This window comes from Perognathus longimembris, chromosome 17 (genome assembly GCF_023159225.1).
Source record: "Perognathus longimembris pacificus isolate PPM17 chromosome 17, ASM2315922v1, whole genome shotgun sequence".
Taxonomy (NCBI): Eukaryota; Metazoa; Chordata; class Mammalia; order Rodentia; family Heteromyidae; genus Perognathus; species Perognathus longimembris.
The window spans coordinates 39020465-39048267 of NC_063177.1; the positions used below are offsets into that span (position 1 = coordinate 39020465).

Here is a 27803-nt window from a genome sequence, read left to right on the forward strand (position 1 = left end):
TAGGGTCTCAGGAGTGTAAGACTGGATTGCTTAGCCTAGGAGCTTGTGGACAGTCTAGGGCACATATGAGATGCCTACCACTAAACAGACAGGCAGATGGACAAATAAAGTCCTGTGCTGTACACCTGTGCTGGGGCTGTACACCTGTGCTGGGGTGTAGTGGAGCATATCTGTAATCCCAGCATTTAGGCTAAGGCAAAAGAATCATGAGTTTGAGGCTACTCTGGGCTATATTTTGAATCTGGGCTAGCCTGGGTTACATAGTATGATCCTCCACAAGCAAACAAAAAGGCCTGAAATCTCAGTGTAAGTTCTTTTTCAGACTTGTTTTGGCAAGTTTAAGGTCCTTTGCCTTTCTATATAAATTATATTATTTTCTATATAAATTATATTATTTCTATATAAATTATATTATTGGCTTTAATTACTAAAGTTAAAATAAAATTTAAAAAAGCTCTGTATCTAAGAATCTTTTTTTGTAGGAGGTAACATTTTCTGACTAACTCCTCCTTCCCTCAAGGGCGATGATCACCTGTGGATCTTACCTGAGTGGTTAGGGAAGGATGCCCGCCAGCACACAGCTTCCTCAAGGGCTGCTCTTTTAATGTACGTGCTCAGTAAGTGTGTTTAACTGGATCCCGCACCGCTTGACATCGCCGGCGTTCTAGTATTTTCAAGACCACTTGGCAGGTGGACTATGGCTTGGAACCCTTGTGCATTTCTCTCAGGATCACGCAGTTAAGCAGTGACCAGAGAGAGGACAACAAAAGGATCTTGACTCCCAAGTCCCAGCATGCATGCCCTACCCCTACTTGGAATTTTGCCTCCAACTCCTCTTTGTTTCCTCGCCTGCCTCGGGCGGCAAGCTTTCCACACGGCGGCTCCCACAGGGGGAGGACCGGCAGGGCGTGCACCAGCGCTGACCACCGCTCCCGAGAGCACGAGCTGCGCGGCAGCCGCCGGCCACGTGCTCCGTCCGGGCTCTCAGTCCCAGTGCGCGGCAGACGGCCAAGACGCATGCGCACACGGCGGGGTGTGACCCGGGAACCTGACCACGCCCACCTGGGGGCAGGACCGGAAGTCAGTCTGCGTCTCCCGGTTGCTAAGAGACCAGGGCTTCCACAAAACAAGGTTTCTGCTGTAGCTTCCCTTCCTCTATTGCTCAGCCTCAGCGCCTCTAAACTCCATCACCATGTCGGAGCCCGAAGTTGAGGTCTTTCGAAGCACTTTTCCCTCCTACATGGCGGAGGGCGAGCGGCTCTACCTGTGCGGGGAGTTCTCTAAAGCCGCCCAGAGCTTCAGCAACGTGAGTGGTGAATCAGGCTCTGAACCTACCACCTCTCACTCCCTCCCTTCCTCCTGCCCTTTCCTTCCTCTCTCTTTCCTCCCTCCCTCTCTTTTCCTTTCCTTTCGCACTCTTTGTACATGTCTCTTCCATTCTACCCCCATCCTAGGCTAGCCTGGGATTCCTGATCTTTCTGCCCCAGCATCCCCAGTGCTGGGATTACAGGCATACACCACCGCACCTGGCTCCATCACCATACTCAGTTCCCGGTAATGCCGAGGTCCTGGTGAGCCTGAAGAACTTTCAGGCCTCCTATGCACTGCTTCCTGTTTGACTCAACGCAGGATGGTATGCCCTGTGTTTGGTCATCTTCTGCCAACTCCAATTGCCTTCTCTATTCTCTGCAATAAATAGTGACCTTTCACTCTGTGGTTTTTTTTTTCCTTGTTGTTGTTTGTTTGTTTTGGTTGGTTGGTTGTATTGGGGATCAGAACCCAGGGCCTCACACCTGTTAGGTCAGCAGCTGTCTACCACTTGAGCCATACCCCCAGCCCTTAGCTGACCTTTCACAGAGCAAAATCAATTGCTCATCCATGGGCTGGAGATTTCCTGGGAGGCTTCATGAAGAAGCAGTGAAGTCTATCTAGTAATGAGGTTGCTTATAGAAATGGGGTGGTCAGTAATATTGTAGTAACCTTTTGTATGTGTGGGTGTGTGACATGGTACTGAGGCTTGAACTCGGGTTTGCTCTCTTACTTGGCTTTTTTGCTCAAAGCTGGCCTCTACTACTTGAGCCACACTTCTATTTACCACCTCTTGCTCATGAAGTGGAGATAAAAGTCTCCCAGACTTTCCTTGGGTTGACTTCAAACTGAGATCCTTTGATCCCAGCCTCCTGAATCGGTAGCTAGAATTACAAGCTTGAGCCGCCAGCAGCCAGCTGTTGTAGGTACCATAACACAAATTGCACAGTGCCCTCAAAGAGCATCAGGTGCTGTTTTAAGATACCAGACACGTAGCATTAAGTACAGAACAGGCCTGTGAAGGAGGTAGCATTAGTACTCTATTTTATAAACAAAGAAACTGATAGAGAAGTTGAGCAAAATGCCCAAGGTCACTAAAGTAGCAGATTATAGAGGAAGAATCCTCTGAGCCAGGCTCTCAGATCCCAGGACTGAGGTGCCACCCACCTCAATGTACATATGTACATTGGCACAAGGAAACTGTAAAACATTCATGTAACGATTTCTTTTGCTGCAAAAGGCGTAGTTGTTTGCCTTCCTGTAGGGTTGGGAATCAGATCCATTCGGGTCTCACACAGGCTAGGCAAACTCTGTACCACATCCCAAGTCTGAGACCCACTTCTTACTCCAAATGGAGTATTAGGATCACCTTCTAACTAATTGCAAGACTTCCATGAAAGACAAGCTTCTCAGTTGCTCCCCAAAGTCTTTTGTCCCCTTTCATTCAATAGTCACATCCTAAAACAGAAATGATAACCAGATGGGGGAACAATTGAGTTAGAGATCCCTACCCCCATTCATTCTCACACTGAATCAAGTCTCACCCTGAAGAAGCCCACGCAGAAAGAAAAGATTGCCCCAAAGGATAGCAGCTCCATAAGAGAACTGGTCTCATTCCAGGAAAGACAGTAACTACTTCCTCTTCTTAGAAATTAGGAAAGTCTTAAGGACAGATATTATAGTCTGCTACCTCAGGAAGGATGGCATGGCAAACTACTGTAATGATCTCAATCAGAAGAAGATAAGGGAGCAAAGGAAGGGCTACCTTCAGTTTAAGGCCCAAATCAGAGTTTCAGTTTTCCTGTCATTTTCATTTTAATCTCAGGAATGGTAGTAATTCTTTTTTTCTGGCCAATCCTGGGGCTTGAACTTGGTCTGGGTGCTGTCCCTGAGCCTCTCTGTGCTCAAAGCTAGCACTCTACTATTTGAACCACAGTGCCATTTCTGGCTTTTTCTTAGAGTTTATTGTAGATAGTCTCACAGACTTTCCTGCCCAACTTCAAACCGAAATCCTTAGATATCCACTTCCTGAGTAGTTAGGATTACAGTTATGAGCCACCAGTGCCCATCAATAATTGATGAACTATATTGAAAATGAAGGCTTAGCTCGGAACCTGTGTGTTACGCCTGTAATCCTAGCTACTCTAATCCTAGAGATGTGGAGGCTCAAAACCAGCTCAGTCAGAAAGGTCTGTGAGACTTTATCTCCAAGTAACCAGAAGAATGCTAAACTATACATGGATCAAGTGGTAAACTACTAGCTATGAACATGAAAGTTGAACAAGTGCTTGAGGTCTGGAGTTCAAGCCCTGGTACTGGCATGCATGTACACACACACACACACACACACACACACACACACACACACACAGGTTTAAACCAGGCTCAATGGGATATATAATCCCTGCTACTCAGAAGGTGGAGGAGGAAGATTGAGAATAGGAGTCCAACCTGGACAACAAACCCCAGCACTGAGAATTGGAGGAAAAGAGAGGAGAGGGGAGGGAAGGGAGAGTAGGGGAGGGGGAGAGATCAGAGGGGAGAAGAGAGGAGTATAACAGAGCCCAGACTTGGGCTAGGCTTGGAGGTCTGGTGGAGCCCTGAGTTTAATCCTTAGTAATGAAAAAAAAAAGATTGTTCTAAAATCAATTTTGTTTGCCTTGGCCTTTGAAATTTATTTTGAAAGTGTTACATTGATACATCAAGTTTGGGGTTGATGTGCACAAAACATCTCTCGAATAGACGAGGGATTTTGCAGAAATTGGCAGAAAGTCAGTGGCCTATGTATACATCTCAGCCACAGGCTTCCCCCCTATCTGTGACTTAACTTTTTTCAGGATATGCCACGTACAGTTAGATGTGGTAGTGCACACCTGTAATTCTAGCTGAGCAGGAGGGAGAGGTAGAAGAATCATGGTTGAAGATTAACCATGGGCCAAAAAAGGAAATAAGTAAGTAACTAAATAAATAAATGAGGCAAGCCACCCTTTGCCTAGTCAAGTTGACTGTGCAACCATCAGGATGCTTTGAGTCTGATGAGAGCAGAGGCCCCTTTATGGACCTAATGGGTCCCCTTGAAACTCTGCAAAAGGTTTGGGTTGCCCCTTTCGGTTGAGCTGGCTGCTACCTTACTCTTCCCAGCATCTGCCAACCTAAGTGTTTTCTTTCTCAGGCTCTTCACCTGCAGGATGGAGACAAGAACTGCCTGGTTGCCCGCTCAAAGTGCTACCTGAAGATGGGAGAGTTGGAGAAGTCCTTAAAGGATGCTGAAGCTTCACTGAAGACTGATCCAACTTTCTGCAAGGTGACTGCTGGGGTAGGAGGACTTAGTCTGGCTTTCAACACTGGCCATTACCCACAGCAAGCTCTGGTTGCCAGTAGTTGAAGAACCAGCTAGACTGCCTGGTGTTTGATGCCCTGTTCTCTTCCCAGGTCACAGGTCACTGGCCTTGTCCTTTGCCTCCAAATTCTATGTCTATTCTTATTCCTATTCTATTTCTATTCCTATTTCATGCCCATTATGTTCTACCTTACCTCCCGAGTCCTATAAGGCCTTGTCTGTCCACCTGGACTTGACTTGCTTTCATTCCAGGGGATTTTACAAAAGGCTGAGACACTGTACACCATGGGCGACTTTGAGTTCGCCTTGGTTTTCTATCATCGAGGCTACAAGCTGAGGCCTGATCGGGAATTCAAAGTGGGGATTCAGAAGGCCCAAGAAGCCATCAACAACTCCGTGGGAAGTAAGTGACCCTGGGCTAAGCTCTTACCTAGCAAGGTTCTTGGGATGCTTCGGTTTGGGGAGAAGCCTGAGGTGCAGAGCGTGAGTGAGCACCGCCAGGCTGTCAAGGCAGTCTCAGACGTGTATCTGGCTGAGGTGGATGTTGTCAAGGTTTGAAATCTGTCCACTGAGTGACCAGCCCAGAGTGTGAAAACTCAGTACTAGAGTGTCTAGTTTTTCTTGAAGCCACACTGAAAGGGTGACTCTGCAGTCAGCCTCTCTTTAGCCTGGAGTCATAGAATAGAAAAGCGGTCCTGGCCTAGTCCAGCTTAGGCCCTGGCTTCTTTTTCCTCATAGGCAGGTTTCTCCCAAGGGCTGGTTTTACCCATCACCTTGATGGCAGGGGGAGGAGAAAGGCGAGTAAAAGCTTGCTCCTGTGGGCAGCAGAGTGTGGAAAAGACATGGGACAGACTTTCCCCTGGGTACCAGGCCTTCTTTTATTTGCAAATCTAGCAGCCATGGCCTTGAGCTAGTGGGAGTTGTCCAACTGTGAGGAGACTATTATACCAAATGTCATTTATGTTTTAGGCTGGCTCAAGGCCAGCTTTGCCACAACCTCCACCAATCAGCCTGCCAAGAACAGCCATTTCCACATACAAATAATGTCATAGGTCATGCCTCAGAGGCTTGGCTAAACTGAACTCCAGCTTCTGCCTTCACAGGTCCTTCTTCAATAAAGCTGGAGAACAAAGGGGACCTCTCTTTCTTAAGCAAACAGGCAGAGGTAAGGTTCCTGGTTCTGAGGCCGTGTGTGCCTATACAGCACAAGTCCTGGTGGCCCTCTTGTTTGGGAACACTTAGGTCCTGCCCATCACAGGCAGCCCAGCTGTGGCCTGCCACACTCCAGAGTTCTCAGCCCGCAGGTCCTGGAGGAGGAATGTGGAGTCACTAACTCTGGGGCCAGGCTGGTTCTTCTGTGCTCCTTGTTGAGGCTCTGTTGGGTGTTTCTCCATTTTCCCAGAATATGAAAGCTCAGCAGAAACCTCAGCCTATGAAGCAGCCCTTATACAGCCCCAAGATAGAGACCAAGCGGAAGGGTTCACTCAAGAGTGAAAAGACTGTCCGCCAGCTGCTGGGAGAGCTCTACGTGGACAAGGAGTATTTGGAGAAGCTCCTGTTGGATGAAGGTTTCAGATGCTGTGTGGGCAACAGGGGCTAAGCACACAGGTGGCAGAGGAAATTTGGGGTGGATGCCCAGTGCAGGAACGAGAGGCAGACCCTGCCATGTAATGTCCACCAAGGTGTATCTGGGCACAGGTGTTGCTAGCATTCCTAACTCACAGATAAGGGAGTGGAGCTCACACTGAGCTAGGCAAGGACATAGTACCTAGTCGAATCCCAGAAGCCAGTGCTCTTAAGCACAATAGTACCGTGGGAAAGAACCCATGTTGTCAGTCTTCTGTCATGGTGACAAAAATACCTGAAGTAATCAACTTAGAAAAAAAAAAAAGGCTTTATTTTGGCTTATGGTTCCAAAGGCCTCAGTCCCTTCATGGTCAGGTGGCTTCTTTGTTTTGGGACCTGTGGTAAAAGAGAACTTCACAGTGGGAAGCATGTGGAGCTCTGAAGGAAACTGCCCACCCCATAGTACCCAGAAAGCAGAGAGAGAAGGGACAGGGATCTCAACATCCTCTTCCTAGATGCACCCCCAATTACCTAACATCCTCCCATTAGGTCTCATCAACTGAAGGTTTCACCACCTCTCAGTAGCGCAATCCGCTGGGAATCAGGTGTTAACATGCAAGCCTTAGGGTGTATTTTATTTTTTATTTTTTATTTTTTGCCAGTCCTGGGGCTTGAACTCAGGGCCTGAGCACTGTCCCTGGCTTCTTTTTGCTCAAGGCTAGAACTCTGCCACTTGAGCCACAGCGCCACTTCTGGCTTTTTCTATATATGTGGTGCTGAGGAATCGAACCCAGGGCTTCATGTATATGAGGCAAGCACTTTACTAGTAGGACATATTCCCCATCCCCTAGGGTGTATTTTAGATCCAGTGACACTCACCTCCATCATCCCTGGAGGGCCATCCCTTGAGACTTCAATCTGTACAATGAACAAAGGAAACCTGGTGACAGGTTCCAGAATTTCAGTACCTTCAGTACTATAATACTGAAAAACATCATCTGATCCAACCCCTTATTTCATAGCTAAGGAAATAGAATTTGCCAGGCTCTGGTGGCTCACATCTATGATCCTACCTATTCAGGAGGCTGAGATTGAGGGATCACAGTTCAAAGCCAGCTTGGCTGAAAAGTTCCTGTGAGACTCTTACCTCCGATTAATCACCAGAAAACCGGAAGTGGTGCTGTGGCTCAAAGTGGTAAAGCACTAACCTTGAGCAAAAAGAGCTCAGGGACAATGTCCAGCCCCTAAGTTCAAGGCCCATGACCAACAGAAAAAAAAAAATTACTGTATCCTCAGTGACAAGCAAGTTAGTGACAGCAGAACCCCATTGAACTCTCTTTCCACCACACTCTGCTGCCAATGACAGGACACAGGAAAAAGCCTCGAAATGGCTGTTTCACATAAACTTGGGGATGGAGTATTGCTGATAAGCCTGAGCGGGGTTCCCCCGGAAGCAAATGCCTCCACTCTAGAACTGGTATCTCAAGGTCATCCTCAGGGTTCCCTGTAGGCTTGTGACACACAGACTGTTCACTGCTGCCACATCTCCTTGGTAACACACCCAAAAGCTTCCTGCTCTCCAGAGGACCTGCTGTGAAGGGCAGGAGGGGACTGAGCAATACCCCCAAGTGGCCTTGCAGCATGGCCACCAGCTTTAACCTCTGGCCAGGCTGTGGACAGGACTTGGGCACACCCCTCTAGCTCCCAGCATGCACCAGCATACTTGGCACCTGGGCCATCTCTGGGCACTGGCAACCTGGACTAGGTCATGGGTTTTGACTCATTCTGTTCTGAGACCACAGCTCCAGAGGGGAATCCCTGAGGAATTGGGACTGCTCGGAGTTGTCTTCCGGTCACTCCTCTACTAGCTCCTTGTCATCTTGCCACAAAGGTCCTGTACTAAGGGAGTACCTGAAAGGGGTCTTCTGCCCTCACCCTAGCCTGGCTCTACCGATCCTTCCCAGACAAGTCCTCACTGTACCCACAAATCTAGCCAAAGTTCTTCCCAGGAGGCCCCACAGCAGACACTCCTCCCCTCCCCACCCCCCAAGCCTAGAGAGGGGACACCTCTCTTACATACCTGTTGTCACTGGTGTCTTCTCACACCCCTTCCTCACAGAACTCACCAAAGGGACCATCAAGAGTGGCCTGACCGTGGAGGACCTCATCATGACGGGCATCAACTACCTGGACACCCGCTGCAACTTCTGGAGGCAGCAAAAGCCCATCTATGCCAGGCAGCGAGACCGGAAGCTGATGCAAGAGAAATGGCTGCGGGACCGTAAACGCCGTCCCTCGGAGACAGCCCGCTACATCCTCAAGAGCCTGGAGGACATCGACATGTGTGGGTAGTGTGCTCAGAGGGACAGGGTGGTCCTTGCCAGGTGGGGAGGAATCAGTGGAGGAGGCTGAGCCCCAGCCTCTTCTCACCTGTGAGGGGAGGCTACTGGGGGGGAGGGAAGGGGGGAGGGAAGCAGCCCATCAACTATAAGCACACTCACCCCACATCACATCACCACCTTCTCTGCCCAGTGCTGACCAGCGGCAGTGCCGAAGGGAGTCTCCAGAAGGCAGAGAAAGTGCTGAAGAAGGTACTGGAATGGAACAAAGAAGAGGTGCCCAACAAGGAAGAGCTGGTTGGGAACCTGTACAGCTGCATAGGGAATGCCCAGATTGAGCTGGGGCAGATGGTAGCAGCCCTGCAGAGCCACAGAAAGGACCTGGAGATCGCCAAGGAAAAGTGAGTGCCTCAGGGTGGCCAGGGCCCACAGGAAGTGGGACGTGGGGCTCTTGCCTGGGCTTTGTTAGGGATGCTGGTGACTTAGCTCCTATAATCTGCCCCATATGCCCTAGGTCATGTTCACCTGCCCAGGACAAAGGGTAGAGGACAAACTCAGACTGGGGTGTGTGTGTGTGTGTGTGTGTGTGTGTGTGTGTGTGTGTGTGTGTGTGCGCGCGCGCGTGTGTACTAGGGTTTGAACTCAGGGCCTGGATGCTCTCACTTAGCTCTTTCCACTCAAGGCTGGTGCTCTATCACTTGAGCCACAGCTCTACTTCTGTGTGTGTGTGTGTGTGTGTGTGTACTAGGGTTTGAACTCAGGGCCTGGATGATCTCACTTAGCTCTTTCCACTCAAGGCTGGTGCTCTATCACTTGAGCCACAGCTCTACTTCTGTGTGTGTGTGTGTGTGTGTGTGTGTGTGTGTGTGTGTGTTGGTTAATTGGAAATAAGTCTCTCAGACTTTCCTGCCTAGGCTGGCTTTGAATCAAGATCCTTAGACCTCAGCCTCCTGAGTAGCTAGGATTATAGGTGTAGAGCCACCGTTGCCTGGCTTTTTGTTTTGTTTTGTTTTATGGCTACAAAAAGGAGCATCATGGCTCAAAATTCCAAAAATCTCTTAGTGGTCTGGATCATAGGGATATTTTTATTCTTGTATCATCTTAACAAGCATGCAACAAGACCTAGACCTGCTAGATAATACTACTAGGTACTGGGACACAACAGTGACCAGACATGGGGTCATTTCCCTGTAGATATCAGGCAGACAGCCACACCAGTTCTTAATTGCAATTATGGTAAGTACAAGAAGCAAAAGCACAGGATCTACTGCTGTGAGAAACGTCTTCCAGGAGGAGTTGCTCGGCCTGGGGAGCATATGATCTGTGGGGAAGGCCTGAGGCAGGAGGAAGCTTAAGTCTGGAGAGAGCCCTGAGCAAGTACCGTGGGACCAAGAGGAGGCAGGAGAAAGTAGGTGGGGTGGGGTCAAGCAGCTCTGAAAAACCTCGGTTGCTGACCCAGAGCATGAGTTCTGGAGTCAAGCAGACCTGGGTTTTGGAACTTGCACCACCCCACTGTGGGACCTGGGGGAAGTCACTTCAGTGTTTCTTCCCTCAATAGTTCTTACCCTAGGATGGACAGAAAGATGGAACACGTGTCAAGAGCTTGAGACCATAGGGCAGTGTTAGAGCACTTGCCTGGCATATATAAGACCCAGAGTTCAATCCCCAGCACTGGAAAGGAGAGAGAGAGAGAGAGAGAGAGAGAGAGAGAGAGAGAGAGAGAGAGAGAGTGCCTTGAGGGTTTCTTGAGAAGGAGCCAAGACTTTCTGGGAATACTGGTTCTAACCTTTGAGGGCCAATTTGAGCTCAGCTTCTATGCACCCCACACTTCTAGCCACCTCCCTATTCTCCCATGGTGCCATGTGTTAGTTTTTTCATTGCTGTCACAAGATAAGCAACCCAGAGCAGGACAGATAAATTTTGCCTTACATAAGTCTTAGGAGTTTCAGTTCGTTGTGGGCCGGCTCCAGTGCTCTTAGCACTGAAGCAAGGCAGAAAAGTCGAGCAGAAGGACATGGTGGAAAAACTGCTCACTTCATGGCAGCCAGGAAGCAGAGAGAGAGAGAAAGAAACTGGGGACTCAATGCACTCCCTTCACCCCCCCACCCCTAGACAACTAGCCTAACCCCTAGCCTAACAACAACATACTCTCTCCAACCAGGCTACCTCCTACTAGCTTGCTTATCGGTGGATTAACCCAGTGGTGATGTAGCACCCTCATGATCCAGTCACTTCTCAATAGCGCTATCAGTTGCGGGAGGTTAAGCTTTCAAGATCCTTGTAAGGGGACTTTATATACCAACCACAACACCCCCTTTTTTTCACTCAGCACCCTTCACCACAGCTGCTACTCTCTCCCCTCTCACTGTCTCTGTCTGGCTGTTCTCACACATATCCAGAGATACACTGTACTTCATCTATCAACTCTCCTCTCCGGCTGCCAAACGGGCCTTTGTTCTTTGCCTCCAGTTGGCCCGGAAAGCCTTCTCCACTCCTGCCCCCGGCACTGCCAGCCTCCAGCACCCCACCATTGCTCAGACTTCCCGGACCACGCCTGCCTTCAACCCTTTCCTCTTCACGTAGCCACACCCCAGATGCCATTGGCTTCCACTTGGTGTCTCCACAGTGCCCATCAGGAGAATAATCGTGTACTGACCGTTCCCGAAGTAGGAGACAGAGAAAAACAAAACAAAAACCCAGGGTTGAAGACAGATGGGTCTTTGATTCCTGGCTCTGTCGCTTTGAACTATTACTTGATCGTTGCTCCTCACCTCCATTTCATCACCACCAGGGAAGGCATAAGAATGCCCACGGGCAGGGGCTGGGGATTTATGTTAGACATGGCTTCAAATTATAATCCTCAGATCTCAGCTTCCTCAGTAGCTGGGATTACAGGAGTGAGCCGCTGGTGCCTGGTCAGGCTACGCTTCTTGTCTTGACTTTGCCTGCACTTGACCAGGCTTCCCAGGTATCCTGTGCACCTGCAGGCCTTCGGCTCCTCACAGGGTCACTGGCATTGTGTCCTCCTGCAGGTCCCTTTCACCTGCACTTGTCAATCAAGCTACCTCCCACTCTTCCTTCACCATTTAACCAAGTCTCCCCCAGAGCACAGGGTTTCGGGGGCGGGGGGGGGGGGAGCGGGGAGGATGGAGAGCTCTCACCCCAGTGCTCCTCTCTGCAGGCTTCCTATCTGCTCTCTTAGACTTTGGACTGTGGAAAGGGTTCTTGTGCCAGCACCTGGCATGTAAATGGCACATAATAAGTAAGTGCCAAGTGACTAAATAGAGCTGTTCCTTCACAATGCTCCTTCCTATTTCGTGCCCACAAGCCAGCTCCACCGCCAGAGTCTAGTTAGACGTGTGAACTCTGCATGCCCCCTCTCCCTATACTCCAGCCCTATATTTGTCCAAGTGGCTTCTTCAGGACCCCAGCCCTCTATTTATTTCTTAAGTACTTAAAGACTTGATTGTGCTCTTTCCCATTGCTTCTGGGGTATTATTTATTATTAGTATTTTAAATGCTAGGGATCTTTGAATCATTCTGTCACTGGTGGTGATAAGTCTATTTCTTAGCTTGTGTGAGGCCCTGGTTTGATTCCCTAGTACCAGGGGGGAGGGGGACTGGGAGAAGCTGATAGTAACTTAACTTTTTGATAGTAGCTTATGATTGCTCACAGTCCATCTACTTTCCACTTAAAAGCCAATACTTGGGGTGGTGCAGTAACTCAGAAAGACAGGAAGGAAGGGAGAGGAGAAAGGGAGGGAGGGAAGGAGGGAGGGAGGAAAGAAGGAAGGAAGAAAGTAATAAACAAATGAACAAAGGAAAGAATGAAAGAAAGAAAGAAAGAAAGAAAGAAAGAAAGAAAGAAAGAAAGAAAGAAAGAAAGAAAGAAAGAAAGAAAGGGGCTAGGAATGTGGCCTAGTCATAGAGTGCTTGCCTAGCATACATGAAGCCCTGGGTTTGATTCCTCAGTACCACATACACCGAAGAAGCCTGAAGTGGCACTGTGGCTCAAGTGGTAGAGCACTAGCCTTGAGCAAAAAAAGCTCAGGGACAGTGCTCAGGCCCTGAGTTGAAGCCCCAGGCCAAAAAAAAAAAAAAAAAAAAAAAAGAAGAAGGAAGGAAGGAAGGCTAGCTAATCCTTGGGAGATGGAATTGGTGGTGGGAAGGAAATCAGGTTTATTGAAGGTGCAGCACCCTGAGAAGATAGAAAGATCTACTGCCCTTCCCCCACCCCTTAGAAGGCATGCTAGATGCAGTCATCTCCCCTCCTGCCATAATGAGTCCTGACCCTCCCTGGGCTAGTTCCTACAATTTTTTAAGACAAACATTGCTTTTCTGCAAGTTAAACTTCACATGATTTATATGCTTCATGTCCGTTGGTACACAGAACTAGAATAAGGAGAGGGCATTCCCCAGTCTGAGTTTATTTGAGTTGCCATGTGATCCAGGTTTTGTACATCTGTACAGACTGTTTTGCAGATAATGTCTCCATTGTTTAGTCAGGGACTTTCTTTAGCATTTAGGATGTTAGACAAAGGAAGGGGCAGGCAAAGGACAAAATGAAAACAGGTGGCCACTGTAACGAGTCCTACAAAAACAATTTTTAATTATATGGTTAAATTTGAACTCTCTCTCTCTCTCTCTCTCTGTATGTATGTATGTATGCCTTTTTGCTTTAGAAATTTTTGAGATAGGATGTTCCACTTTTTGCCCTTGCTGGCCTACGACTGAGCTCCTCCCATCTCTGCCTCCTCAGTAGCTGGCATCACAGGTGTGAGCCCTTCAACCCAGCAGTAACGTCCCTCTTTATTCCATTGTCTTATTGACATCAATTCATCAATTCCAAACATGGATATGCACAAAGGGACATCTTTACAGGTTATCCATCTCTAGTCCTCCAGAAAAGCCCCCACAATGGCTGTCATGGCCCAGGGCACAAAAGGAATCATGTACCATGCACGGCCTTGTCCCTAGCCCCCTCAGCTGGAACCCGTGTTATGCCAGATTTCCGGTCCCCAAAGACCACCAAGGAGCTGATACTGATGTAAGCGCACGTCTTTATTGCAGGCTGGAACCTGGACTCCCAACCATCACTGACACAGCAGACCTGGATTGAGAGCCCCAACCCTCAGATAGGCAGGGTTTTTATTGTGATGACAACAGGGGCAGGGTATTTCCAACTTGGCAGATACTTGATTGGATGGCATCTAGCAAGCAAGTCTCGTCCTATTTCTATTGGCCATCTACCCTTTCAGTTACCTATTTTGGCTTTGATATCGGGAACTGGCCTCGATATCAGGAATTGACAACAGGTGGTCACGTAGCAATGATGCAGGGGGTTAATGCAGGGGGTAAAGCAAGTCACAAATGGGTTAAGCAAGCCGTTTACAGAAGCAGAATATTGCAGTCAGGCTGACCTAGTACCAACTTTATTTTAACAATTGCGACCATGTTTCCCCATTACCACTAAGCAAGCTTGAGCGGGCTAAAACAATCCAGTACTCAATCATAAGTAAACCAACCCAACAGTTACCATGGCATTTCTACTACTATTATGGTTATTTCTATAGTCTATGACTATGATCATTTTTTACTGTCCGTTACCATGGTTGCTACCCAGGTATAGAGGGGAACAAGTGCTCCCTACATTTTTAAATGTCAAACTATAAGAAACTAGTCTCACGGGTGGGGGTGCAGCCCTCTATCTTGGAGTCATCACCAGGGTTTAGAAGCTGTTATAATTTTAACACTAAAACTTATATTTAGTTACTCCAGTTTTCAGGTCAGCCCTTACACCCGGAATCCCCCAAGGCCTGTATTCTTTCCAGTTTCACAGTGTTCCCAAAAGCCAGTTTCTGGGCAAATGGTTCATTTTGTTTCTTCCCCACAGTGACCTTCCTGATGCAAAATCAAGAGCCCTTGACAACATCGGCAGGGTTTTTGCCAGAGTTGGGAAATTCCAGCAAGCCATCGACACGTGAGCACCCTAGGACCTGCCCTTACCCACCCTGGGGCCGGGACTCTCCACCGCCCCCCCACCACCAATATCACTCTAGGATTCTGTTCTGGAATGCCAGGAAAAGAGTTATCAGAAGACTTGGGTTTGGTTCTTGGTTCTGCTCTGTGACCATTGGTAAAGCATGGTTTGGCTTTTGTTGTTCGTTTTTCTGTGTGCTGGTCCCGGGGCTTGAACTCAGGGCCTATGAATTATCCTTGAGAACTTTTTTTGGCTCAAGGCTAGCACTCTACCATTTGAACCACAGCTCAACTCGCAGCTTTTTTTTTTGGTAGTTAATTGGAGTTGAGAGTCTCACAGGCTTTCCTGTCCAGGCCGACTTTTCAAACAATGATCCTCAGACCTCAACCTCTGGGTAGAAATGCACTGGTACCTACCCAGATCACATTGTTTGTTGTTGTTGCCACCAAAATGCCAGAAGTAGAGCTGTGACTCAAGTGGTAGAGAGCTAACCTTTAGCAAAAATGCTAATGGACAGTTTCCAGGCCCTGAGTTCAAGCCCCAGGAGTAGTGTACACACACACACACACACACACACACACACACACACACGTACAAACAGCTTTATTATTGTTGCTGTTATCTGTAGCACTTGAATCCAGGGCCTAGGCGCTCTCCCCGAGCCTCTTTGTGCTCCAAGCTAGTGCTCTCCCACTTGATCCACAGCGCCACTTCCCATTTTTGAATGGTTAATTGGAGATAAGAGTCTCATGGAGACTTTTCTGCCTAGGCTAGGTCTGAACCCTGATCCTCAGATCTCAGCTTCCTGAGTAGCTAGGATTACGGGCCTGAGCCACCAATACATGCCCCCAATTTATTTTTTTTTAAGAAAAAGATAAGCAGAGTTCCTACTGGACAGGAGAGCGCCCTCATATGTTGTTTCTAAATATTATTCCCGAATAATATTTGGGAATTGACAAATTTGATCCCATAGCTGTTACTAAAATACCTTTGGGAGTATTGAACTAGGTTAATAATTATTAAATCCATCCTGGACTTCAGCTAGAGAGAGGAACTTCTTTTCTGCCACCCAGCAGGAAGCCTTGGTTTCTTTGGCCATGTGCCAAGTGTAAGGGGAAGCTGACCCCAGGTTCTTCTCCCCAGGTGGGAAGAGAAGATTCCTCTGGCCAAAACCACCCTGGAAAAGACCTGGCTGTTTCATGAGATTGGCCGCTGTTACTTAGAGCTTGATCAGGCCTGGCAGGCCCAGAATTACGGTGAGAAGTCTCAGCAGTATGCGGAGGAAGAAGGGGACATCGAGTGGCAGCTGAATGCCAGCGTTCTGGTGGCACAGGCACAAGGTACAACCGTCCAGAGGCCCACATGACATTTCTCAGTCTTCAGACCCATGTCATGCCATTTTGACCAGCACCCTCTAAGTGCCTACGATAAGAAAATCACAATCAAGGGCAGGGGACAACCCCTCCAAGAACTGTGCCTGCCACCAAGGAGCCCAGCTACAGACCAACATAGCAGCGTGTCATCCTCAAAGTATTAAGTCCATTTTGCAGAATCCACAAGGCAGAGTACTCTGTAAAGAAGAGAAGTTTGGGGGCTGGGAATGTGGCTTAGTAGCAGGGTGCTTGCCTAGCATGCATGAAGCCCTGGGTTCCATTCCTCAGCACCACATACACAGAAAAAGCCAGAAGTGGTGCTGTGGCTCAAGTGGTAGGGTGCTAGCCTTGAGCAAAGAGTAGCTCAGGGACAGTGCTCAGGCCCTGAGTTCAAGCCCCACTACTGGCAAACAAACAAAACAAAAACAAGAAGAGAAGTTTGTTTGCCTTGCAGTTTAGAAGGTTTAGGGACATGGCACTGGGGCTTCTTTTGTTGTTGTTGTTGGCTGTAGGGCTTGAACTTGGGGCTTTCCTGCCCAGACTGGCTTTGAACCATGATCCTCAGATCTCAGCCTTCTGAGTAGCTGAGATTACAGATGTGAGCCACCAGTGCCCAGCTCTGGGAGGGCTTCTTTTGTTGGCTTCACTACAGATGGTGTATCGCAATGGTAAGAGGGCCTACAAGAACAAGCAATCCTATGGCCAAACAGGAAGCCAGAGAGCTGGGTGCAGCCCAGCCCAAGCTTTTATAACAACCTTTTCTTATTTTTCTGGCCAGTCCTGGCACTTGAACTCAGGGCCTGAGCACTGTCCCTGGCTTCTTTTTGCTCAAGGCTAGCACTCTGCCACTTGAGCCACAGCGCCACTTCTGGCTTTTTCTGTATATGTGGTGCTAAGGAATCAATCCTAGGGCTTCATGTATACAAGGCAAGCACTCTACCACTAGGCCGTATTCCCAGACCCATAGCAACCTTTTCTTGAAGGTTACCAAGGAACTGCATGAGAACTCCCCTAATTCCTGCTGAAGGTGAGGCAACTGGCAAGCTGTCACCTGATGGCTCTGTGTCACCACCCTGAGGTCCAAGCTCCTAGCACTTAAATCTTTCGTGAAAGACACTTAACCTGTGCATAGTAACAGATCCTACGTGTTAAGACACTTCCTCTTTGCATGGGGTTTCTGGCTTGCTGGGCAAATGCCTAGATCCAGTGTGTGTATGTGTGCTAGGGCTAGAACTCCAGGCCTTGCTGGGCAAGTGACTACCATACCCTAGCTCATTACCTAGGTCCAGTCCAGTCCAGTGTGTGTGTGTGTGTGTGTGTGTGTGTGTGTGTGTGTGTGTGTGTGTGTTGATACTAGGACTAGAACTCTAAGCCTTGCACTCTTGCTTGGCTTTTTCACTCATATCTGGTGCTCTACCTCTTAAGCCACACTTCCACTTTTGGCACCTTGCTGGTTTATTTGGAAATAAGTCTCTGGGATTTGTCTATCTGGGTGCCTTTCGAACTGAGATCCTCCTATCTCAGCCTCTTGAGGAGCTAGGATTACAGGTGTGAGCCACTGGAGCCTGGCTGCCTATGTAATTTTTACACAGTCATTCTTGTTTGAATTATTATGATACAGGTATTTATTGTCATTTTATTTTACGCAGTCCTGGGACTTGAAGTCAGGGCTTGGGGCTGTCCCTAAGCTGCTTTTGCTCATGGCTATAGCGCTTTACCACTTGAGCCACAGTGCCTCTTCTGGCTTTTTCTGTGATGAAGTGGAGATAAGAGCCTTTCTTGCCTGGGCTGGTTTGGAACTGCGATCCTCAGATCTCAGCCTCCTCAGTAGCTAGGACTACAGGCGTGAGCCACCGGTGCCTGGCTTTCAAGAGAACCTTTCTGAGTGACGGAAATGTTCCCAAACTAGATTGTAGTGACCATTGAACAGTTCTATACAGTTATTGAAAATTATCATACTATACTGTTGGTGTACAGCATGGTGAACTCTAAAAGTTGCAAATTATAAAAGTTAAAAAAAACCCACAATGGGAGATATAACTAGAGATGAATAGATGAAACAAGACTAACAGCAAGGGTGTGTGTGTGTGTGTGTGTGTGTGTGTGTGTGCGCGCGTGTGTGTGTGTATGTGTGTGTGTGTGTTTTTCTGGGATTTAAACTCAAGGCTGCACACTTGGTAGGCTGGTGCTCTAGCACTGAGCCACTGTACTCCAGCCCTCCTTCCCACTGGTTACTTTTAGGATAGTCTCCCTTCCAGCCCAAGTACGAGCCTGGACTGTGATCTGCCTACTCCTGGCTTCCTGTGCTTGGAGAGGTCACAGGTGTGGCCATGGCACCTGGCTTCCTCCACACAGAGGGAGTCTCTCTGGCTTCCCCGCCCAGGCTGGCCTGAATCCTCAGCCTGCCCAAGTCAGCCTCCCACACGGCTTGGAATAGTAGCTGTAGGGTGAGAAGGGTAGATAAGCCTTCCAGAGCAGGTTAGTTCTCAAGATAAAAAAAATTTTAAAAAGGCCATGAAAGCAGAAACAAGAACCAGAAAACAACAACAAAAACCCTGCTAGGCAAGGTGACACACTCATTTAGTCCCAGCTCGGGAGTCTTAGGTGGGAGGATTGCTTGAGCCCAGGACTTCAAGATTAGCCTGGGCAACATAGCAAGACCCCATGTCTTAGTAAATACATTGAGATTTTTAAAGAAGTAAATGGACATCAAAACGAATTTCTTAGAAGGTAGGAACAGGGATATAGAACAACAGAAAGCAACTGGATGCCTTTTGTTGTAATGATTAAGGCAGAGGAACTTCACGCTTTGAAAGTGGCTCATTTGAGAAACTTTGTTATCTCTTTAATCCTGATTTCTCCTGAGGGATGATAAGCGCTTAGTTTCAGCTTAGAACTTGGAATTTATTGTTCTTAATCCTGGTTAGGAATTGCTTAATCAAAAACAATAGCTTCTTCAGGGGCTGGGGATATGGCCTAGTGGCAAGAGTGCCTGCCTCGTATACATTAGGCCCTGGGTTTGATTCCTCAGCACCACATACACAGAAAATGGCCAGAAGTGGCGCTGTGGCTCAAGTGGCAGAGTGCTAGCCTTGAGCTAAAAGGAAGCCAGGGACAGTGCTCAGGCCCTGAGTCCAAGCCCCAGGACTGGAAAAAAACAATAGCTTCTGTAACTTTTTTGGTATGTAGTGCCTGTTCTGGGGTTTGACCTTGGGGCCTGAGTGCTAGCCCTTAAGTTAGCGTTTTCACTCAAGGCTTGTACTCTGCTACTGGAGACACAGATCTACTTTTGGCTTTTTGGTGGTTACTTGGAGATCAAAGTTTCACAGACTTTCTTACTAGGCTAAATTTGAACGAAGACCATCAGATAGCCTCTTGCGTAGCTAGGATTACCAGTGTGCACCACTGGTTCCTGGCTGTGTAGTGTTTTTGAAAAAAATTGAATGACTATTTAAAAAGTATCTATTTCAGCTGATACTTGTAATTTAGCTACTCAAAGCCAGGGTTGTCAGACAAATCTAAGAGAGTCATATCCAATTAAACACAAAAAAAGCCCACAGTGGGGCTGTGTTTCAAGTGGTAAAGCATAATCCTTGAGCAAAAAAAAAAAAAGCCAAGTAAGGGCACAAGGCTTTGAGTTCAAGTCCTGGTACCCACATGCCAAAAAAAAAAAAAGTCAATTTTCTGGGCACTGGTGGCTCGTAGCTATAATCATAGCTACTCAGGAGGTTGACATCTGAGGATTGTGGTTCAAAGCCAGCCCAGGCAGGAAAATCTAACTCTTCTCTCCAATTAACCACCTAAAAACTAGAGGTGGAGCTGTGGCTCAAAGTGATAGCGCACTAGCTTTGAGCAAAAGGAGCTCAGAGACAGTGCCCAGGACCTGAGTTCAAATCCTATGACCAACCAAAAGTAAATAAAAGGATCCATTTCTTTGGAACAGTCTCCAGATTGGACCAGATGGGGTGGTATTGCCTATGCTGGAGGTACCTGATTGTGTCCAGTGACCCCCCCCCCCGTATGGCTCCCCCCACGCATCCCTTGGGGAAGCCTGGGATCTGAGGCTCCAGCCCTGGGTTCCAGCCCTCAGTGGAGACAGACACGCACCAGCAATGGCGTGAGCAGCCCGGTGGAGCTGCCAAGGGCCGGGCTGCCACCCCCTTGCACATACTTCCCGTGGGTCCTGGGAGTGGTTGTGAGGCCAGGGCCCCACCGAGGACACTCGGCGCCTCACACCTGCTGTGCCCTCTCCCCTTGCTCTCCAGTGAAGCTCCGAGACTTCGAGTCAGCCGTGAACAACTTTGAGAAAGCCCTGGAGAGAGCGAAGCTGGTCCACAACAACGAGGCGCAGCAGGCCATCATCAGCGTGAGCCTTTGTCATCAGTGGGTCTTGGGGTGGAGGGTGCGGTCGGTGGTCAAGCTAGCGGTTCCACAGATGCGGGCACACGCCATGCAGGGCATGGGCCTTGATGTGTTGACTACTGCCACCAGTAGTAAACAACCAGTTACACACACACACACACACACACACACACACACACACACACACACACACCTTTTTCTTTTAGGAGGCTCATTATTTTTTTATTTATTTATTTTCGTTTTTGCTGGGCTTGAACTCTGCCTGGGTGCTATCCCCAAGCTCCTTTTGCTCAAGGCGAGTGCTTTACCACTTGAGCCACAGTACCATTTCTCCTACCACCACCACCGCCCTTCTTTTTTTGAGATGGGGTCGTGGCTGTGCGGCCCAGGCTGGGCTTGGGCCTCCTGAATTCAAGTAATCCTCCCACTTCAGCCTCTTGGGTAGCTGGAGACTGTGATCCTCAATTCACCACCAAAATGCCAGAGGTAGAGTTGTGGCTCAAGTGGTAGAGCGCGCGCACACACACACACACACACACACATACACACAGAGACTTGGAGTTTGGAAGCTTATTCTTGTCCAGGAGACAAGACATAGTATGATTTTGTTACTGGACTTTTAGGGCAAAAGCCCTTGTTCCAGAAGTGCCGAGAGTCTAAGGCTTAGCTTCCGGTCCCAATATGCCGGCCAGAGAGAAGTAGAGACAAGGTAGAGCCTGGCCCTGGTGTGGCCGCGTGTAGAAAGGGAGACAGAGCAGGGGTAGCAGAGCAGGTCGTCTTGGTCAGGGCTCTGCTCTCATCCATCGTGATCTCACTTCTGGTTTTGAAGAGTGTTCTGACAAATTTATGGCTGTTGCTTGGGGGTAGCTTCTGTTCCTCATCCCGAAGCTATGTAGTGACCAGTCCTGTTGTATGTGGCACGGGAGGAGGCCGCAGGAGGAGGGGCTGGTGGCGTGGAACAGAGGCGACAGATGGGAAAGGAAGGCAGGCACGCCGAGCTTCTCCTCCGGTGTAGGTCCCAGTGCTCTCCAGCAATGGCAGTCTCTCAGGACCTGTTGTAACATCCTCGCTGTGGGAGAGGGTTCCTGGCTTTTCCCCGCGGGGCTTTGCTAACTTCTCCCCCTCCCCCCCCCGTGGGCTTCCCCAGCCTCCCCTCGCCCCCACCCCTTGCATTCCCGTTCTAGCCAGAGCTGGCTTCCCGTCTTTTCCTCAGCAGGCTTTCTTGTGCCTCTTAGCATGTGCCTGGAATGTTCTAAGTCCTCCCTCCCACCTCCTTCACCTGACTAACTCCTAGCCAACCTCTAGGCTTCACTTAGCTAGGTCCCTCTTTTTTTTTCCTTGCCAGTCCTGGGGTTTGAATTCAGGGTCTGGGCAGTGTCCCTCAGACTCAAGGCTCTCTACTACTTGAGCCACGGCGCCACTTCCGGCCTTTCCTGAGTAGTTTATTGGAGATAAGAGTCGGACTTTCCTACACTGGTTGGCTTTGAACCGCTATCCTCATATCTCAGCCTCCTGAGTAGCTAGGATTATAAGCATGAGCCACCAGCACCCGGCTTACCTAGGCCCTCTTTTGGGATACCTTCACAGACCCTTCAAGGGGAGGTGACACCTTGCCCGAGTGTGCGAAGCCCCCATCAAAACCCATGAAAACCCACACTACTCTGTTGAAATTGCCCGAACCTCATGAGGCGGAGTGCCCTGTGGCTCATGCCTGTAATCCTAGCTTGAGACCTGCAGGATTAAGGTTTGAAGCCAGCCCCAGCAAAAAAGTCCGTAAGAGTCCATTTCTAATTAATCAGCTAAAATGTCAGACTGGAGGTGTGGCTCAAGTGGTAGAGCACCAGCCCACCAAGTGTGAGAATCTGAATTTAAACCCTAGTGCCTCCAAAATAAACAAACAAAGCTCACAAGGCAGCTGCCAGCCTCATCAGTCATTTAGGTTAAAGTTGACGGAAAGTAAATACAACGTACAATTCAGCTTCTTGGTCACTCTGGCAATAGTACTTTCAATGGCCACCGTGGGTGATCTATGGGTACTGCATTGCCCGGTTCTAGAATAGTCCCCTTGTCATTGACATTTTCTCTTGGGCAGTGCTGCCTAGATTGTATCAGAAAGCAGAGAACAGAGGTGAATCTAGGCTGCTTTGGCCTCTGCTTCTAGAGCCAGCTGCAGAGCCTCCGGCAAGTCAGCTGCTAACCCCACAGGAATGGCCAGCCCTGTGCCGTATTTGAAACTCTCAAGACACACCTTCCTGGGCTGGACCCCAGTAAGCCTTTCTGTGCTAGAATGAATGTAAAGGGGTCCCTGTCCTCCGAAGCAGGAGAGAAGCCAGGAGAGACTCTTGGCTTCCAAGCCAACTCTCCAAGCCAGGAGAGACTCTTCTCAACACACAGGCCCAGCCTCAGGGACCAGAAGGGAGAGGCGGCAGGGCCTTGGGACAGGGCTCCGTGGTCCTGAGCTGTGACCTGGAGAGAATATGACCAGTGGAGGCAGGCTCTGACGGACGAGCACAGGTGGCCTGCTAGGTCACCCCAGTGGAGACTGCAGACCTGGAGGGGGTTCCCTAACCTGCCTGGGGATGCCAGAGAAGCCACCCATCCCACTGTGGCGTGGCCAGTGTGAGGCACCCACGTGCCATCCCCCATCTTGCTCCCAGAAGCCCCTGGCTGCCACACCTCCCAGCTCAGCTGAAGCCTGCCCTCCTCCCATCATGTCCGCCCTACCCCCGATGGACTAGGGGGGAGGAGGGAAAAGCATGGGCTCTCCAGGCCCCCCCTCAGTGCGCCTCCCCCATTCATACGTGTGGTCTCTCCACGATCCTCTCCACCTGACTACCCTGAAGACTGAAAGTTGGACAGTTCAGTGTGGCAGATTTTGTCTTAGTGTCAGTCCTGGGGCTTGAACTCAGGGCCTGGGCCCCATCCCTTAGCTTTTCCCCTCAAAGGTAGCACTCTACCACTTAAGCCGTACCTTTACTTCTGGCTGTTGGGTGGTGGATTGGAGATAAGAGTCTCAGATTTTTCTGCCTTGGGCTGGCTTCAAACTGTGATCCTCAGATCTCAGCCTCTTGAGTAGTTAGGATTACAGGTGTGAGCCACTGACAGCAGGTGTGGGTTTCTTGTTTTAGAATTATTTTTAATTACATAAAATATATTGTAATATATATGTCATTATACATTATGTATAATTAATATCGATACATTACAATTTTAATAATATACAATAAAGTATAGTTTCATTATCTTTTTCTTTTTATGTCAGCCTTGAACTCAGGGCCTGAGCACTGTCCCTGGCTTCTTTTTGCTCAAGGCTAGCACTCTGCCACTTGAGCCACAGCGCCACCTCTGGCCATTTTCTGTATATGTGGTGCTGGGGGATCGAACCCAGGGCCTCATGTATATGAGGCAAGTGCTCTTGCCACTAGGCCATATTCCTAGCCCCAGTTTTATTATCTTTTAAGTAGTTGTACAAAGGAGCTACCACTCAACAGATGAGTTTATGAATACAATGGCTGGCAGCTGTTTCTTATGCACGAGCCAGGCCTGGGTCACAGGGCCCACAGGTGCCTGGCTCTGGCCCAGCCCTGGCTTCTCAGCAGCCGTGAGGGATTAGGCGAACTTGGAGTGCAGGGCTGGAGGCTGGCCCCGCAGCTGGACTTGAGGTCACCTTGAAGGTTGTGCAGCAGTTTGAAGGGAGGCAGAGTGAAGGTGCCTGCTGCCCTCGTGACTCCTCGTGAATGGCTGACTCCTCACGGCCCCCCTCCCCCTCCTGGATTGGCATGTCCAGGCAGAAAGCCTTCTGGGGACGGAACCTGGAGCCCCGGGGCAGCTACAGGCGCTGGGCAGGCTCCTGGGCACCATTGGGGTTCTGCCAGTGCCGGCTTCTAGGACCCATGTGGGGAAGAAGGCAGAATCTGCCTGACACAGTGGTGCACACACCTGTAGTCCCAGCTACTAGGGAAGCTGGAACAAGATGATCACGTGAGCCCAAAAGTTTGAGGCCAATTAGACCACATCGGGAGACTGTCTCAAAACCAAACCAAAGCACACAGAGCTCTGGAGGATTGAATTGGAGGCCCCCTCTGGAGGCAGGGCAGTCCCTTGCCTGTCTGGCCTTTCCTTGACTTTGCTGCCTGGATAAATAGGAGCATAGAGTGGCCAGGGGTGAAAAGGTAGAAATCCGTCTCAACTGTCTATACGTAAGCCCAAGAGGACTGTCGTGCTACCTTCCCGCAGTGGTGTGCCTCGCCCCTCTCTAGTGTGGGTGAGAATGGGGTCTCTGGCGGGGGGGCGGGGGTCAGGAGCCTTCAGAAACGGCAGGAACCACCTTGAGTGCAAACGCTAAGGCCTGAGGCTTGGGTGGGGGATGGGGCTGCGCGATGGCCGGCTCCCCTGTCCTCCACAGGCCTTGGATGACGCCAACAAGGGCATCATCGAAGAGCTGAAGAAAACTAACTACAGGGACATGCTCAAGCAACGGACGGAGAAAGGTGAGTCCCAGGAGCCCCGGTGAGAGCAGCTCCCGCCACCCCCTCTGCCCTCCTTCCCAGCAGTTCTCCAGGCCAGGGGAGCACTGCCTCCCGAGCCTTCTGATTCGCTCACCACCAGCAGCCGGAGCAGACCCGGATGAAGATTCATCCCGCCTTAGGGCTGGAGCCTTGCTCCTCATGGAACCTGCTCAGTTACGTCTACATCAAGTACCTGAGCTCTGGCTGTGCACCAGGAAGGCGTCAGGATCTGGGAGATGCCTTTATCTCCTGCTCTGAAGGAGCCCACACCTTGGGGGAAAGGTGGTCATCAGTACCAGGCTTCTGCTTTGCAGGGAGAACAGTGGGGGACAGCGGGGCATGAGTCTGGGCGGGGGGGCAGAGCGACCGGGACTGGGGTGATGGAAGAAGATTGGAGGGGAAAGAATCATCAGCCTTTGGCTCCAAAAGGTGACGCCCAGCCAGGAGCCAGTGAGTCACACCTGTAATCCCTTCTTCTTGGGAGGCTGAAACCTGAGGATCACAATTCAAAGCCAGCCTGGGCAGGAAAGTTTGTGAGACTCCTATGCCCAATTAATCAGCAGAAAAGCCAGAAATGGAGCTGTGGTTCAAATGGTAGAGCTCCAGCCTTGAGCAAAGCAGCTAAGGGACAGCACCCAGGCCTTGAATTCAAGCCCAGTATGCACACACACATGCATGCACGTACGCATGCACACACACGCACATTCACAGTGCTTTCCAATCTTGTTTTGTTTTTGCCAGTCCTGGGCTTGGACTCAGGGCCTGAGCACTGTCCCTGGCTTCTTTTTGCTCAAGGCCAGTAACTCTGACACTTGAACCACAGTGCCACCTCTGGCCATTTTCCATATATGTGGTGCTGGGGAATTGAACCCAAGGCTTCGTGTATACAAGGCAAGCTCTCTTGCCACTAGGCCATATTCCCAGCCTGGTTTCCAGTCTTGACCATCTATTTGGCTTGAGAACTCGTGCTCTTACCACAGCACCACACTTTTTCCTTCCTTCCTTCCTTCCTTCTATTTTTTTTTTTTTTTGCCAGTCCTGAGGCTTAAACTCAGGGCCTGGGCACTGTCCCTGGCTTCCTTTTGCTCAAGGCTAGCACTCTACCACTTAAGCCACAGCACCACTTGCAGCCTTTTCTGTTTATGTGGTGCTGAGGAATTGAACCCAGGGCTTTGTGCATGCTAGGCAAGCACTCTACCGCAAAGCCACATTCCCAGCCCACATACTATTTCTTACAATAGCCTCTGCCTCCCCCATGGGGCCCTCGCCCCTGCAATGTCACAGTGAGTAAATGCGGCCCAGGAGGACAGAGGCCACTGTGGAGTCTTGTGCAAACTCCCCAGGTGCCAAGGCTTCAGTCCTTCCTGGTCTCAAGCAACAGGAAGTTCCTGGACATCAAAGCAGCCAGTTGACAGCCCTTTGTTGTCCAGTGCTTGCCACATGGCAGTGAGATCCCTTCAGAGCGAGGGCCTGGCCTCTGCTCCTACAGCCCCTGGCTGCTCTAAAGAAGCCACAGGAGTGATGGATGTAAGAGGAGACCACAGGAAAGCTCCAGGTGCTCCAGGCGCCTCAGCAAGGCACTAGAGCCGCTGGCGGCTCCTGGCGCTTCCTGCTCAGAACAGCAGGTGGCAGCATTGCTTAACCTTTTCACTTCCAACGCCCGTGAGCCCAGCGGAGCCTCTGCTTGGTGACTTGTGACCACGTGAAGTCACTTCAGGAAAAGAATGAGTGAGACTCAGGAGGGGAGCCAGGATCCCTGTGATCCATAAAGCAGCTGCCCAAGCTGCTCACGGGCATATAATGGAAAGCGCCTGGCGAGTGATGTTTGTTTCCCATGGGCAAGGGGATTATGGCGGAATGAAGATGCTGAAGAAAAGAACCTGATGTCATTTCCTAGCAACTGCTGCTACCTTTTCCTTTCCTTTTCCCAGTAGAGTTTGAACTCAGGGCCTTACACAGGCTTCCTAGAATTCTATCACTTGAGCCATGTCTCCAGCCCCCCCCCCCCCCCGCCCCATTTCTAATAGGGAAATGAGTGTGCTTTTCAGTCAGGCTGTCCTGGAGTCAAGTTCTGGCTCTGCTATTACCCACTTGCACAGTGTGGCCATTGGGTGGTTTCTCTTTTATCATCTCAGCTCCCTTGACTGCCCCTGGCCCAGGGACACCATGCAATTGCGTGATGACGGCCTGGTCCGGGCTGCCCAGCCTCCGGAGGCCAGGGCAGCTGCCCCTCCTTCGGGGAAGGCTGTACTGTCAATGCCCAGGGACCAAACCCGTGACCTCGGTCCTTCCCCGAGGGACCCAATGAGGGACAGATCTCCATCATCTTTCTGTTGTTTTTCAGAAGAGGGCCTATCATTGGCTGATCTGCCAACACTAACGACGGCAAAGGACAAGGAGTTGAGAAAAGGACGAGACGAGACGGAGGACTTGGTAAAGCAGTTGTCCAGAGAGCAGCTGGGGAGCGAGAAGGAGACAGACGATGAGGAAAGCAGGAACGCTCTGCAGAAAGCAGAAGCCCAAAAGGCCCAAAGGGTTGCCATTGAAACCACGGAAACCTCACTGGAAGACAGCCTGCTGATGGACATGGGCAAGAAAGACGCCAGGGACATCTACAAGAGGTCTTCAGATTTAGACCAGAACCTCGCAGTAGAAGTCACTGGAAAGGATTCAGAAGTAACAAAGAGCCCTTCATATAGCAGAAGAGAGACAAAAGTAGGGAAAACAAGAAGCAAAGGGGAAGTGAGAGACCCTGAAGATACCGAGTGAAATCCCAAAGGATCTGTGAGTGCCAGCTTCCTAGGCAGCCATGAGCCTCGGAGGTGGGGGCATCAAGGCAGAGGGAGGGACTTCAGTTGAATTTTCAAGCTGAGATTTGTTTGTAATAGGAAAATAAAAAGGGGGACACTGGCTTCCACGGGCCACCTGTATCTTCTCTCGTGTTCACAAACCCTGAGTCTGTCATTTTGCCCCCTCACCTCTGTTCATTTTCAATAGGAGACCCTCACAGAAGAAATGAAAACAATG

General features: G+C 49.8%; 1 protein-coding gene across 1 annotated transcript; it reads left to right on the forward strand.

Annotated features, from left to right (window-relative positions):
- Positions 1 to 1146: 1146 nt before the first annotated feature.
- On the forward strand, positions 1147 to 27653 carry Odad4 (outer dynein arm docking complex subunit 4). The gene is made up of 12 exons (XM_048366008.1): positions 1147 to 1306; positions 4481 to 4612; positions 4901 to 5051; positions 5752 to 5813; positions 6051 to 6216; positions 8334 to 8558; positions 8747 to 8954; positions 14447 to 14533; positions 15677 to 15873; positions 20172 to 20272; positions 24674 to 24758; positions 27124 to 27653. The coding sequence occupies exons 1-12, from the start codon at positions 1193 to 1195 to the stop codon at positions 27543 to 27545; spliced, it is 1950 nt and encodes a 649-aa protein (XP_048221965.1). The 5' UTR covers positions 1147 to 1192; the 3' UTR covers positions 27546 to 27653.
- The last annotated feature ends 150 nt before the right edge of the window (positions 27654 to 27803 follow it).

Excerpts from the sequence above, each read along its gene's own strand:
- Odad4 (XM_048366008.1), top strand. The coding sequence starts at position 1,193 with ATGTCGGAGCCCGAAGTTGAGGTCTTTCGAAGCACTTTTCCCTCCTAC. Across the intron at positions 15,874-20,171 it reads TCTGGTGGCACAGGCACAAG|TGAAGCTCCGAGACTTCGAG; the intron begins GTACAACCGTCC and ends CTTGCTCTCCAG. Across the intron at positions 24,759-27,123 it reads CAAGCAACGGACGGAGAAAG|AGGGCCTATCATTGGCTGAT; the intron begins GTGAGTCCCAGG and ends GTTTTTCAGAAG.